This window comes from Aphelocoma coerulescens, chromosome 1 (assembly GCF_041296385.1).
Source record: "Aphelocoma coerulescens isolate FSJ_1873_10779 chromosome 1, UR_Acoe_1.0, whole genome shotgun sequence".
NCBI classification, from domain to species: Eukaryota; Metazoa; Chordata; class Aves; order Passeriformes; family Corvidae; genus Aphelocoma; species Aphelocoma coerulescens.
Genome location: NC_091013.1, coordinates 18412167 through 18427227, shown reverse-complemented (window position 1 = coordinate 18427227; position 15061 = coordinate 18412167). Strand labels below are relative to the sequence as shown.

General features: G+C 38.1%; 2 protein-coding genes across 8 annotated transcripts in view; one reads left to right on the top strand and one right to left on the bottom strand.

The window, feature by feature from the left end:
* Positions 1–5762, top strand: part of OFD1 (OFD1 centriole and centriolar satellite protein) — a 29928-nt gene extending 24166 nt beyond the window's left edge. Inside the window, exons 19-23 of one of the 3 annotated variants that reach the window (XM_069003332.1) lie at positions 1778–1897; positions 2934–3085; positions 3689–3859; positions 4503–4570; positions 5548–5762. In XM_069003332.1, coding sequence (XP_068859433.1) covers positions 1778–1897; positions 2934–3085; positions 3689–3859; positions 4503–4570; positions 5548–5596 — 560 coding nt within the window. In that variant the 3' untranslated portion in view covers positions 5597–5762. The remainder of the gene's footprint in view (positions 1–1777; positions 1898–2933; positions 3086–3688; positions 3860–4502; positions 4571–5547) is intronic. The other 2 variants (XM_069003342.1, XM_069003351.1) reach the window with 2 other exon arrangements.
* A 411-nt stretch (positions 5763–6173) lies between these two features.
* The window catches only part of GPM6B (glycoprotein M6B), a 107291-nt gene continuing 98403 nt past the window's right edge, over positions 6174–15061 (bottom strand). For 3 of the 5 annotated variants that reach the window (XM_069003404.1, XM_069003397.1, XM_069003378.1), the window contains 4 exons: positions 13373–13544; positions 11418–11491; positions 11046–11111; positions 6174–8704 (listed from right to left, as the gene is read on the bottom strand). In XM_069003404.1, the coding sequence (XP_068859505.1) occupies positions 8555–8704; positions 11046–11111; positions 11418–11491; positions 13373–13544 (462 nt within the window). In that variant the 3' untranslated portion in view covers positions 6174–8554. Of the gene's footprint in view, positions 10351–11045; positions 11112–11417; positions 11492–13372; positions 13545–15061 lie in introns of all 5 variants that reach the window. The other 2 variants (XM_069003414.1, XM_069003387.1) reach the window with 1 other exon arrangement.

The window sequence follows — 15061 nt, the reverse complement described above, 5'->3', positions numbered from 1 at the left end:
TTTGGTGATGTGTGGTGGTCAATAATTGTAGGAGTTCACATGTGCTGATGATTTCTCAATCAAGAGTACTTTAGTTGGGTCAGACTGCATCAAAAGACAATCTCAGTATGTAGGAGGAAATCAGAGTGGCTAAAAAGGGGAGGAGGTAGCTCAGGAGAAGTGGCAGGGAGTGGCGGATAAGAAAGTAAAATCTAAGAAGTAAATACAGAGAAAGATACAATGAAGGACAAAGTGGATAACAGTAGGAAAAAACAATGAATTAAAGGAGATACCAGAAAATATGGAAGTCTTTTAATCCTACTGTGAGTGAGTTCTAGAAAGAAAAGGTCAGCAGGTTCTCTTGGCAGCAGCTGCTTTTAGGTGATGAGCTCATCTTAAGGGAATAATGCATCTCTTGCTGTCCACCCTTAAAAAGGGAGTGAAAGTATACAGAGTTCCCTTTTTTCTCCTTTGCAGAGTAGTTAATTCGTTTTATACTGTAATGGTTTTGGTTTGGGTTTCTTTGTTTGCTTATGTTGTTAGCATTCATTTTGAAGTTAGACGTAATATTTAACCAGGACAAATTTATGAAAGGAATTTTTTTATTATTTAAATATTACATACCCTGATGCTTATTGGTGCCTCATATGGAAATAATGTTTTTGTTGATAGCTTTATAATTTAAAGAGAGAGCAACAAAACAGAATAGATTTTATTTTGAGTGTGATAGCCCATTATTTTGGTCTTACAAAAACCCCCATATATAGGAGTTATATTCCTAGGTGAAGCTGGTAGGAATTCCTCTTGCTTTTGTAAGAAACTGAAAACATTCTCCTAACTTAGTTAGACTGACAGCTTGACAGAAATTTTCCATCATGCTTTCATCCATAGTTCCTTTAAAAGAGTTCTAATTTAAAGAAATTCCAACCATTCAGATAGAGGCTGATCCGTTTGGTTGACTTGGTTTTTTTCATGCAAAATATTTCAGTTTTATTATAACGTGAAAAAGAAAAATGCTTGATAGTATTTGAAGGATGAAAAATTGATGTTTTCTAAAGCTTTACCCAAAACCTAAAGAGATACATAGGGTATCTGTGCTCTATTACACTAAATGCTTGGGAGAATAGTCCTGTGTATTTCAGGTTGGCTATCTAGAGGTAATGGCCACATCTTGTTTTATCTCTTTTTTTTCTATCTCCCATCAAATGAGATAATAGTAGTCTGCATACTTTGCAAATAAATAATTAAGAAGCAGTTGAGTATCACAGCAGTGATCAAAGAGGAAGGACAGTAATTGTGTTTTTGTGAATTCAGAGCCACCTTTCACAGGGAGAAGATAGTATAATGTAGAATAGCTGAGTTAGCAGCATCCATCCTGTTCACTGAAGAAGGCAAGGATCCCATTAAAGAGTGTGTCATCAAATAGTTAAAGATTGTTTTTATATGCATAAAAAGGATGAGCTGAACTTGGACATACAATTTTTCTGTAACTTGTATCTTGATTATGTAAGGAAATGAAAACATCTTGGGTTTCTGTTGTATATTTCTTCAGTTTTGGCTTTATAAACAGATGTGTTCCAATAGCTAATTTCAAAACTAACAATTCTGTAATGAAGGAAGCAAGTACAGCCTATGATAATTCTTAATTCTCAGGGAGATGATCAAGTTGAAGGGAAAATGCTCAATTAGTGCTGATATTTTTGTGTTCTAATTTAGCCATTCCCACACTGAATCCATTGCTGTGCTCCACTTTTGCAATTACAAAATAATGAAGCCATTGTTCAAATTTCTTCTCCAGCTCAGGGGGACATACCAGAGGAGTGTGAAAGTGATGTCCTGCATCCATCTGGGGACATCGTTGATGGAAACCATGTCACAGCCCCTGTACCAGCAACAGCCACTTCATTGCAGGACTTAAGTGAGTGCTCAGCTCAGACTCAAAAGAAAGTACCCTTTTAAAATGTCAAATGTGTATAACAGTCTGTAGGTATGTATGCTGGTGTGGTTGAAAAACTTTCCAAAAAGTGCAAATTCTGTACTAAAGAGGAAAGAGTGTTTTCTTTTGCTGTTCTGTATGAGGATTACTTTTTTTCACCCTGGTTTTAGTTAAATTTGGTTTTAATTTAAACATTCTTGCCACCCCTCCCAACCCCCTTGTCCAGCATCTAGTGAAATGATTTTTTTTTTTCTTTAGGGTAATTATTGAATATAATTTCTGTTCTTGATAGGAATGAGACATTAAATATTTTGGTTTGAAGTATTTTATGTACTGCTTGTCTGGATTTTTTTTCAATTTATTTTTGACTCTGTTGGTGAACTGTATTATCACAATGCAGTTTTAATTCTTTGGGTAGATGTGAATGATTTCAGTCAGCATATGCTGCTTTTCTAATTGTTCTAGATGGAAACATTATGGTTCTTTTTATTTAGAGAAGAGCTTTGTAGCTTCCTATGATTCCCAGTACTTAGTTTGCCCATTTCATTGCTGTCTGATGCTGTTCTTTGTAGACAGCTTTTTAAATACACTGGTCACATCAACAGTATGTCCTGCATTAATTTTCAAAGGGGTTTTAAATACTTTGCTTTTTAAATACAAAGAATTGTATCCAAACCCATTGCAGAGGGGGAAAGAATATAGTAACATGGAATTTGGGATAATTAAAGTTTAATGAGAATGCTCATGAAAGGAATGAGAAGTGCAGTGATCTATCAAATCTCTGGCCTCTACTTGGGTTCTACTCCGTAACTATTGGTGAGTCATTTATCAGTTTAGAGGTGGGAAAACACATTACCCGATACCCAAGAACAAGTTTGGTGTGTGTGTAAACAATGTATCCAGTTGTTCTCCATTTACTGCTAACGTTACACAGGAACCTGGTACTTATTTGTATGTTCTTGTAGTGATTACTGAACTATATAAATCAAATGACAGATGTTGAAATAATTTTTCACAGCAGTCCTGGATCAAAGGCAGATTGAAGAACAGAACAGAGAAGTTGACAAAAACTTAGAAGAAGAAAGGAAAGAAAGAGAAGAAAGGAGCGAGAAAGAACAACAGGACGCTTTGGAAAGTGAGCAAAAAGAAGTGGAAAAGCTTAATGAAGAGGTGGTAATTTAATTAATTTCTGACAGTAATGCAGCTCTGTAGTGCCTTGCAGTTTAGGATTGTTACACGTGTTACTTAGTTAAAAATAGATTTTATTCCATGAAGTGAAAGTAGTAGAGACTAAGTTATTTTATGTACTGGCGTGATAAACCAGAGTGTCACTAGAATGTCTCCTTATGCCAAGTAACTTTTTCACTGGAAACAGATGCTTTTCCTTCCATGCTTCATGAAACTGGAAGCTACAGTTTTACAGCCACTGTCACCATGCTGTTGGAACAAGCTGAACATTTGCTGTCTCTGTGGTGTGGCCACTGCAAGTGGGACACCACCAGAGCATGTTAATGTCCATCTGTTCATTAGCCTCTGTCAGGGTGTCCAGGGTACTCTGGAAAGCAGAGGGTATAAGGAGACCTTGAGTTTGCTTAAATCCCTTTGAGCTTAAACACTACATGTTTATGTAGTGTTCTGGATTTTTAGGTCCTGTTTAATGCTGTTTAGACTGGTGTGTTTTACTGAGGTTAACATGAAATTCTGCATTTATTGCAGGTACTAAGGTATAAATGTATTTTCCTAATCAGTATTTAATTTTTTTGTGTCTTAAAGTATATCCAAGACTCAATGAAAACAGATGAAGAAATAGAAGATAAAGGGGAAGTAAAATCTGAGCCTAGTAACACTGGTGCTGAAAATAATGTAAAGGATCCTTCTTCAAATCCATTAGAAAAATACATGAGAATAATTCAGCAGAGCAGAGAGCAGGAACTGGCAAACAAGGTGATTACTCTGAAAACACAGTTCCAAAAATATTATTGACCAAATTTGTGTCTTGCTAGGCATGCTTAGGAATGAAAACAATATTCACACTTTAAGTTTTTCTTCATGTAGAAACTTTATGTAACAACCTGCAGAGTGTCTGGATTCGTGTAATGTTTGGAAAAGTGTGATGACCCAAAAGAAAAAACACTGAAAACTTTCTTCTATAAGAGTTGCTGGTGTTCTCTGGGTAGGGAGTTTGTTTGTTTTTTAAGGTACTAGGACAGTATTTAAATGTCCTCAATTTTTAGCTTAAACTGTGTTTAAATACAGTTTGAAACTACACAGGTCAGTTTGTGTTCCTCTAACACAACTGACAGAATTTATTCTGGCAAAATGGAAAATTGGACTTTTAAAGAAGGGGTATGGGTGGGTATTACTTCAGTGAAGGAAAGCAGGATGCTTTTCTTCAGACATGATCCCAGTCTAAATTTCTAAAGTGTTACTATTCTAGGTCCAATGTAGCATTTGTAGAAATAGGGTTAGTCATTCAGAAGATTCTTATTTTCAGTTATGTGCCTTCAAAATACAGATACTATTACAGTCACTTAAACTTTGACTTTAGAACTGGTTAGAGAAAGTGTATTTTCCTCTTGGTTGCCAGGATTCAAAAGAAGAAATAAGAGAAGTGTCACTTTCAGAAGGACTTCTATCTACTGAAAAGGATGACAGGTAAGGCTCCTGTATTAATCACTTCTAGAAAACCATATTAACAAATAATAATAATAAATTCTAAATTAATATGTAGATATAATATGAATTACATTAAGAGACATCTGCTTCCTTAAAAAGCAACATAAATTAGTAATCAAAAGCAAGTGTGTTGGAAAAATTGAGGATCTTTCCAGTTCTTGTTCATGCAAGTTAAGCACTGTTTGGAACTCACACCTGAGAGCTGCACTCCATGATGTTTCAGTAGCTCTGGCAGTCACAACTCTTTACCTGCAACTGAGCAGCATCCAAATTCCTTGACAGAGAGTTGGAGTTTGAGGGATTGTTCTTATGTCATGACCCCCTGGGTGAAGGTTTGTGCTGCACCTCGCCCATGGTCTGTTCCTAGCTTTGATTTTTCAGTAGCATCGTGGCCTTTTAACACACTTTATTCAGAGATTTTGGCTGCCTGCACTGAGTTACAACAGCCCAGGCATTTCCTCTGGTTCTCTCTACACATTGATAAATAAGGATATGTAGGTTTTAGTTGCTTGCAAACAATAAACCAAACAATCCTCCATCAAATCTTTCACTTTCTTTGAAGATGGAGAATTCAAAATAAGCAAAAAATGTGGATCAGATAGAAAAAAACCCCATAAGGGTTCACCATAACCATAGGAATGATTCACTATTATATGTGCTGTTGAACATAACAAGCCCTCCCCTGCTGCTCCTGAATTGGCAGCAGTTGTGTTGTTTTCACTGGGTGAGCACTACAGAAGATAGTTCTGCTTTTTGAGATACAGGTGGTAGCTTTCAGTTAATGAAGGCCCAGATCCTCCTCCTTTAGGGCTGGTTTTAGTGCCAGCAGTTCACTGAAACAGCAAGAGAATTGCAGCAAAGGCAGTCTCTTAACCATTGTTTTAAAATGAGTATCAAGATTTAAGATAAACTACATTGGACTCATGACACCTTTTTTTCCTCTCTCCTATAATCAGTAGTGTTGCAGACATTTCTCATGGAGATGTGGATGAAAGCTTCTGGTGAACAATAGCTACTGATTTTTTAATTGTTAGTCTTATTATGAGAAAGATGTTTTTACAGTAGGTTTCTGCGTGTAATAAATGTTAGGCACCAACATTGCAGGCTGTGTAATTATAAATTAATAAAGCTGATTTTGATCTGTTTCATCACTTCAGTCATTGACAACAAACAGTGAGTCCTGATGTGTTACTAATCCAGGAGGAAGCCCTTGGGTGGGGTGGGAGAAATAACAAAGCAGGGAACAAAAACTGATCAGTTTGTTTGGGTAGATTTATGTTGGCACTGAATTCCTCTAAACTTTGTTAACTTTGCCAACCCCCACCCCCCAACCCCTTCTGCTCCAAATGGTTCAAAGTATGGGTGGAAGAAACAAAAAATTCCGTCATCATCACCTGCTTTTAAAAGTGTCCTGTGGAGGCACTTGGCTCACACAGTTTCAGAGTGTGGAGTGTGACAGACCCAAACTAAGGTGCCCCTTCTGCTGCTGTGGCAGGGGCAGGAGCCACTTTCAGAAGCAGCCCCTCTCATGGATCACCTCGTTGGTATTAACCAGCCCAGAACGGAAAGATTAAAATAAAAATGCTATTTAACTCATCTTTATTTAAGCTTTGTATTTTGTGGGTAGATTATAGGCAAGATCATTAAACTTTATTTACAGTATAAAATACAGTAGTTTTTATCAATGAAGTAATTTTGGGTGGCAGCATATATTACAACTTGCACTGCATTTGAGGCTGCTCATCTTGACCTAACCTACAAGAACATGAAGCCAAGTTTGACAGAATTTAGGGGCAAAAAACAAAGTTGTGTCTTGAATTCACTGGATGTTGAAACACAATGTACCAAAACCATGACAGATACAAACTTTGCTTTTTGAAATGAAGCTAAAATGTGAAGTGGTGGCTACTCTAATTTTACATGCTGCTTAATTTGCTGTTGCAGTCACTCTGGCCTTTACAGAACTTCTGAGAGACTGCTCCTGTTGGATATTGGGAAGGGGTAGTGCTTGTTGCATTATGCTGGCCTGGAACAACTACCACTACTGCATGCTGCACACAGCTGCTGCTGCAGCTGCACCTGCAGGGCAGCCCTGCCCCATGCAGGAGGGCAGGGAGCTCTGGAACAGAAGCTGTTTCACTTCAGATAGAGATGTAAAGCCTAGAGATGCACTGCCATGGAGTAGCTGTAGGTCTGGGTTCAAATAAGCATACACAAGTGTTGTCTATTATCTACAAATATTTATTTTAACACTTGGATGTAACTACAGGAAGCCCTTGGCACTGATAGAAAATATTGATTCACTGTTAGGTTACAAAAATTTATACATAGCAAAATTTAATGCTCTTTACATAAAAATATTAGACTACTTAAACAAAACTTCAAAAACTCCCAGTAATAGCTACACTGAATTAGAAAAGAATTAGGCTTTAAGACACTGCCTCCATTATTACCCTTATGCAAACACTGGGCTAGAACATCACCTGCATTGCTGTAGAAATGTCTCCTTCATGCAACAGGTAAGAACATACACTAGGCTATTTGTCATATTTGCTCTACATCAATCAACTTTGCCCCTTTTTTGAAACTGTCAAATTAGACTTCAATATTTAACAAAAGAAATTATAGTTGAAGTTGATACCCCCCCAAAAAATTCCTTTTCTCTTAATACTGATTTGAAGGAATTTGTGCTTCCTTTGATGTATATTCAGCAAACAGTCAAAACTACCAAACCACACATCAGCTTAGCAGGGGTATGACTTGGATATTTAATTTTTTCAAATGAATGATGTATTTTTACTTTTCCCCCCCAACATTTATATATATATATATATATATCATATAGAACAAACACCAAATATACCATCACTAATACTCAAGATATCACTGAATGCTTCTGAAAAAAACCATTAATTAGAAGGCAGACTTCTATGGGAAATGACTTTAAAATGGCACCAGTTCGTTTGTTGGTTTTTTTTTTTCTGAACACCATGTTTTCTTAGTGTGCTAATTAATTTGTAAAAAGGAAAACACATAAGCACTGACTATAAATTTGCTAAGCACCAAGATAGAGAAAGGTGGACATCCTGTATTTTATGGCTGCAAATTTTATTGTTTGTGTAAAACTCTGCAAACTTTCTCATCCACTCATTTGGAATAGTCAGATCAGTGTCATTTTAATAAGGTAACACTTTCACTTAGTTTAAATGTAGGATAATGGTCTCCTGCCACTATATAAATGCTAAGACATTTATAGAAAATAAATATTAAGGCAAAGCTGACATTTATTTTCAAAGAAGGGGATCATTATCCAGATCCAGGGATCTACATTCCATTAAATAGTTAATAAAAAGATTAGAAACTGGGACATTTGCTCGACACTCAGGTGAGCACAGGGACATGATGGCCTCATCGTGCATGCGTGTGGCACAGGAGTGGAGCTGCTCCCGTGGCCCAGGCAGGGGCGTTCCCAAACAGCCCCCCTGCAACCTGGGAGGTGCTGCAGCTGTGCCACCACTCAAACACGGGCTCCTCCCAGAAATCCCAGCTGGGCACGGGTTCCTTTGGGAGGTGCTCAGTCGCAGGCCATGCACGTGCCTGTGCCTGAGGTCTGCACAGATCTGCGTGCTCGGCTGGGGCACCTGCCACCGTTTGTGCAGGGCGGCATGCTGTAGAACAAGTCAAATATTAAATACCACAAGTCTCAAAGAAGAATAATTTGGTCACTTTTTGTAAAGTGTTGCCTTTTAAAATGCCTGGAATAAACCATCCATTCTCTGTTAGAAAGGATGGAAGATTACCCATGGGAAGATTTCCCTAAAAAAGTTTTCCAGGAGCTGGAATGTGAAGCTTTTACACTTCTCTCTAATTTTGTTTGGTAGACACACATCTGTACTGCAGAGCAGCTATTTGCTGATTTGTCAGAGCTACAGAATTCTTCTGCTGAATTACTGTGGCAAACATTTATGTGTAAGAATTGAGTTGCTCTTTTGACCGAGACTGGATATCCTGAAGCTCCTGCTCTTCTTTTGCTTTGATATCTTGGTAGGCCTGCATTTTGCTTGCATCCTTTAAGTAGGCCCAGTTAGAAGACAGTATCATGAGGAAGTGGATCTGGAAGAGAAGGGTGAGCATGATGGCGAGTGAGCATGTCAAGAGGCAAAGCAAGCTGCTAGTCAGATTAATAGACGCTCTTTAAAATAACGACCAAAAAAATAGTTATTCTACGTTAATAAGCATTCTGTTATTAAAACAAGCACAGAGGCTATTTTTCAAAGATCTCTAGAATTTGGCATGCTAATAGCTTGTTGGTTATTCACAATTTAGAGAAAGTTAGTACAACGATATTAAAATGAGCTACAGAGTTGTACGGGTCAATTAAAATGCAGAATGGGGGGAAGCAGGAAAACAGTTTTGTACGTGGCAATATACAGAATCTGTAAACTACGAGGTGCTCAGAAGAACTGCTTTCTAAGGTCGTGGTGTTTATGCATATCCAAGCCCAGAGCCCGGCAGGTCTTTTCCCCCAACAAGCAGATGAGAATTCCACCCTCCCCCTGGAAAAAAACCTGAAACTGTGAACCGTTTTATTTATGCGAACAAGGCTACATTAACACATCGAAAAATTAAACATCAAAACATGAGTCCAAAACTAAGCAAAAGCATGCAATTTCTGGGTTAAGAAGTCTTAATCTTGTATTTTTATAGCTACATTTTAAACTTCCATTGTCCAACCTCAGGTGAAGAGTTTTATATTGTATATAGCAAACGGTTCCTTTTTTTCAAATTATTATGTGTTTGTTTTTCTAGTTTGTGCATTCGTCTCTTGCCAACTTCTTTTGCCCATACTTCATGCAAAAACATGTACATCTGAAAACATTGATTCACTTCTCCTTCTTTTTTCTCCCCAACACTGTAAAAAGGTCCCTGTGATCTATGCATGGTTTTGCTTCCTGTGCAGTCATACTTACATTTTTGAGATCTGGCTACTGAGAAATCAGTTACTAAAGTGCAGCCATACAAGAACAGAAGTTATTCATATGCTGTTTCTTACCTAGTTCAGGGTCCAAAAGAAAGAATGTGATTGTTTTACGCAGAGCTAAGACAAGGATTTATTTTTTGAGAGAAAGAGCATCAGTTGGCACTTACTTAAGAGTAAGAGAAAATAATTGATTTCATCATGCATGGAATCACTTGGAAATACAAGCAAATTAATTCATAATACCTGGGCTTCTGATCTCTGCCAAAACAGACTGGCACTACTTCATTATTCCCTTGCTTTCACACCATATATATTTTGTATGCTTGGAGGGTATTTGTATTTGGTGTTCATGGTGGAGAATAAATTAGTACATCTGACCCTGAACTGTTCCAGTATTTGTTTGAGATGACTGTTAGAAATCAAGTGTTGACTTGAAATGAAAACATCCCCTTTTCAGAAGGATGCTTTATAAACACCCTTACAGTAACTGAATCCTCTCAACATGAAAAGATAGCCAGATCTCATCCACATCATAGTTCATATACAAGAAGTCATTTCATTAATCTGATAAGCTAAACGATGCTTACTGAAGCTATTTACAATTACTGTAACAAAATTCAGAAAGCTAGACTTTTAGTCTAGGGTGTCAGTGGTATTTCAAGCTACGCAATGCAGCTTTTTACTGGGCTTATACAATTTAGAATTTAGTGCAGCAATCTTCCCGACTCTTAAACTTCAAAACAGCATAGTTATATGTAGTAGCCATCATGTAGATCAGCTGGTGGAAGAGAACAAAATACAGGAGAGTAAGATACAACAAGGTGACGGCTCAAGCCCACTTGGGCAGCTCTCGATACTTTTACAACAGATGTTACTCTGAGCTCCTTCCAGGGTGAAGATGCAAGATAAATAACCTGCCATTTCTCTGGGGAGGATAACCCAGCACAAACCCTAAGGCTATTTTGTCAACCAGTTGTGAGTATTGGGCTTGGCTGGCACAAGGTTAGCAGCTGGCCACTAAAGGAAGTGTTAGACATAGGAACAAGTCATCTTGTTAACGTCCCTTTTCCCAGCCGCTACCTGGAACGGGCACTGCAGGGTTGGACCAGTCAATCTGCCTGGGTCCAGGCAAAGGAAACCAAGAGGTTACAAGCAGCTGATCAAATAAACTACAAAAATGAAAATAAATAGTGGAAATAAAAGCAGAAACAGTGGACAGAAGTAGGATTTTGAAAGGACATGCAAATAATTTTTTCCTAAGTATGTGGGAGGCGGGTTAAGATGACTTCTTAAAGCAAAAGTTGGGGACCTGCTGACTCGTGATGACCAAACCATAGCAGCAAATAGTGATTACAGCTCCCCCTCCTTCATGTCTAGTATCACTACTTTTAATATACACAAAATTTAATCTAAAAGCATCTTAAGCCTAAAATTAACATTTTAAATTATAAAATAACAAAAAATACTACCCACCAATGCTATGACAGTGGCACCAGCTCCAGCACAAGCCACAATGAACAGGTGATAAGACATGTAGAACTAGAGAAAAAAACATGTTAAAAACATTGAAGTAATTAATTAGGAATACTACAAAATGCGTTTCAAGTGTTCTAGAGAATAAGGATAATAAAACAGTCTTTGTAGCATGGTAGCAAAGCTTTAGAAAATAAAAATGTACTGAAAATAATTATTTTTTTGATGACGTAACAATTGCTTCAGTGTTATATTTAAAGCAATCTCTCTACACTCCTCGCATGAGTTCTCTCCAAAAACTTTCATCAAGTATTTATTACATGGTGCCCAAGTGACTTGTAGTCAAAAGCTGCACACAGGTTGTTTCTATACCTCATTTGTGTTGCAGATGTTCTCTAAAATTGGGCCACAGGCTTTGCCAGGTACAGCATTCCAAGGGATAATACCTGAAATACCAGAGAAAAGAAACCACTAATTTCAGCAATCAACACACACTTTCTATTCCTCTCATCTTTTCCACCCACTTGCCAGTTGTGTTCCCACTCTGGGCATCCGTGCGTTGACCAGTACAGCTTTTGAGTTGGCAGCAGGAATTAAAACAACTCCCTCAAGTTATGCTTTCTCCTCACACTGAGGGCTGCTGCCAAGGCATGTTCAGATGTGGTTTTCCCATCTGGCAGCCAAACAGTTGGTTGGGTTTTTGCACTTTGGGTCCAGTTGCACACTCTGCCTACTCCCCCACTCAGCACAGAAGAGAGAATCTGCATCTCAGAGGCACTTGGCACCTTTCAGGATAACACTTACTAGATGAGGTTCTACTTGAACAAGAAACTACTGTAGAAGGGTGTGAATATAGAGCTAGAGGGAAGAACTACAGCATTTTTTTTCTGGTTTAGTTCCAATAGGTAAAAAGCATCAAGTGAACACTGCTACAAGAAAGTTCAGTCTGCTGCACCTCATATACTCCCAATTACTTTTCCTACATGATTGAAAGTCTGAAAAGTCAACAGAATCTAGCAGATTAAAAATAACATAAACTTTTAGGCCTATAACAGATGTAAAGCTTAAGCAAAACCCATTTGAATTAGAGAAACCCAGTTTGTTTCCCCATACAACTTTGCATTTCCACCCAGCTGGTTGGAATTAGCAACTCTATAAGCAGCAGGTCATTGAAATTATCTCAGGATAGCACAGCTTTCAAAAAGATTTTATAGGATTGACTTCCAAGTCAGCTGCTTCTCTGCAACTGTTGTATACAATTCCAGCCTTTTAGCTACCACTTCCATCCAAAAATGTGAGGAAAGCTCAGTGACACATGTTGTCTGATAGGGAGCTGCTCTCTCCCATCATGCACTGAAACCCAAATGGTTTTACTGATCAGGGGAACAATACAGCACAATGACAGCTGCAAAACAACCAGAAGAAACAGGAAGGTGGAGGAGCACATCTCCCTTCACTCCTAGGCTTTGCTGCTGAAGAAAATGTCTTCCCAGCCTCTTGCTGTGAGCTGCTAAAATAGAATGTAAATGTTTAACTGATTGAAGACTTCTTGCTTTTATAATGAGTATATCTTTTCTTCTACTGGACTTACCCGGACAGGAGAGCAAAGCCAAGCTTTCTTACTTTTTCAACTTTGAATCCATTTTCTCAGCTTTGAATGACTTAGTCCAAAGAAAGAAACATTCCTAGAAAATGCTAGCTAGAATGAAGCCAAAAGTAATGGTGACAAAAGATCTTCTGCACAAGGGAAGCTAAAAAGATTAACTTCAAGAAAAACTCACCTTAAGAAATGAAAAGCCTGACCCTATTTTAAGTTATTGTCCCAGCTTCCTTAGGTTTCTGCATGTCATTGGAAAGTAGCATTAATTCATTATTAGTTATGGGCAGACTTTTAATTGCAGGTTTTTGGTTTTTAAACTGAAAGTAGTTCTCAGAGCAACATTCAAACATTTACTTCATCTTTAAACGTAAAACAGCTTTCTGAAAGAACAGAATATATGCATATGGGTTCAAACCCCACAATCTGGTTATTTATTTCTCAGCACTGTTTCCAAGAAGTTTATTTTGAGGCTGATCTATTTTCAAACCTAATATAACAGTATTGGAAACCACTACAAAATCATTTCAGATAAGTGACTTGTCAGTTCAGTGAAATTGATTGCATCTGGAAAAAGATCAGTGTAATGTGAATTAATTAGAAAAGTAATAGCACATTCAGAGATAGAAGATACTTTTGCATTTGATTCATCTGATAAGGCTGAGACAAAACTACTGAGGAAAGACTGAAGAGAAAGGATGAAGTTTTTAATGGGGATTAAAACGAGTACCGTATTGCCTGATGTCCACGCAGATCTGGTCCCCCGGCACGGTCACATTTGTCTGAAAAGATTTGATGACTTCACAAGTTGACCATATGTTATAGAACATAAAGACAGGCACAGCAGAGAAGCCGAAGACCCCGAGCCAGGCCACTCCAAGCACATAGGTGAGGAAAACAAACTGGGCAGAGAAAACACAAACACTTTGTCTTTATTCTTTGAAAAGACTACTTAAATTTTCCTTTAAAATGCTTCAAAATAATCTTTAAGCATACTTTCAGAATTCAAATAAGAAAACATTTGGTTTCCAAGCACACAAAATCAGTATCCTCATTGCTTACCAATACTATGGTAGTTTAAGTGCTACTGAGAAAGTAATTCAGGCATTTCCTTTTTCATCAGCCTGCTTGAGTAAACAGATTGCCCTCACGAAAGAGCAGCCCATTGATTTCTCAAGATTCTCAGCTAAGCAGGGATGCTGGTTGTAGGCTAAAACCAATAAATTCCAACAAAAATCAATTTAAGGGTTTTTTTAAAATTAACTATAATATACTAGCATTTCTGTACAACTTACAAATCAAAACCACACAGTGAATCAATGCTCACAGAGCTCTCCCATACTCCCTGATTTATTGAAATCAATTTGGAATGTAACATTTGAAAATACTTCTTTTTGCAAACATACCATGACGGTTAACAGCAGATCCGAAGGATTCAGTTGGTCTAATACACATTGCCAAGCAGAAAATTAATTAATTCACATTAGAGAATCATGGATTTGTCCACTGAAATTTGCTGGTTTGGGTTTGCTCTTTTAAAAAAAACTACATTATGTGCATTTTCTTTGGTAAGATTCAAGATGTGGCACTGATTGCTCTGGAAATCTCCAGCTTCCTCTTCCCACTGAGCCCTGTCCCTTTTCCCCTCCTCTTCTAAGTGTTATGGTGAAACAGTAGTTCTGGCATCAGTTCCTAGCTCCCTCCTCCTGGTGAGACTGGGATTTGGATCCTACTTGGAAGGCGGGGGAATGCTGTTACATCTTCTGTGCTCTCTTTTCACTGTTAGCTGCGGCTGTTTTCTCTTAGCTGTAGGTGGAATGGAAAGCCTTTACTTCCAGTAAAGCACTGGTGTTCTACTGTCTTACTTAAAACTTAGTGCCAGAGGACAAAAGCAAGGATGGGAAAGGCTCTCAGGAGGGAGGATTCTCAGCCTGACCCAGAACCAAGGGACTGAACTAATGCTGCACTGGTGGAAGTTTGCATCCCTCCAGGTTTTTTCCAGAGTAACCTGGCAAGTGTTGGAGCAAAAGCTGAACAACTGATTAGGTTTCAGCCAACGGGGGCGGTGTGTGGGCAGGTGGAAGCTCTTGCGAAGCTATGGCCCATAAAACCCCAGCTAGACTTTAATTTATAGACAACTCAACTGGAATACCCTGTTTCATATTAGTGCCTATACCAGACCTGTATGTTTTGTGTGAGAATTGAGAATCCTCTCTTTGGACTTTGGGAAGGACAAAGTGGACCAGGTCAAAGGATTTCTGTAAATACACTACAAATAAAACATGAGTTTGCATATGTGTATGTGGAAGTGTGCATGAGAGGAAGTGCACAAAGCCTTTAACTCCTAAAATAGCCCGGAAAAAATAGACTCCCTCTCACATTTAATGTGATAACTGTGGGAAATGGCTATTTTGCATTA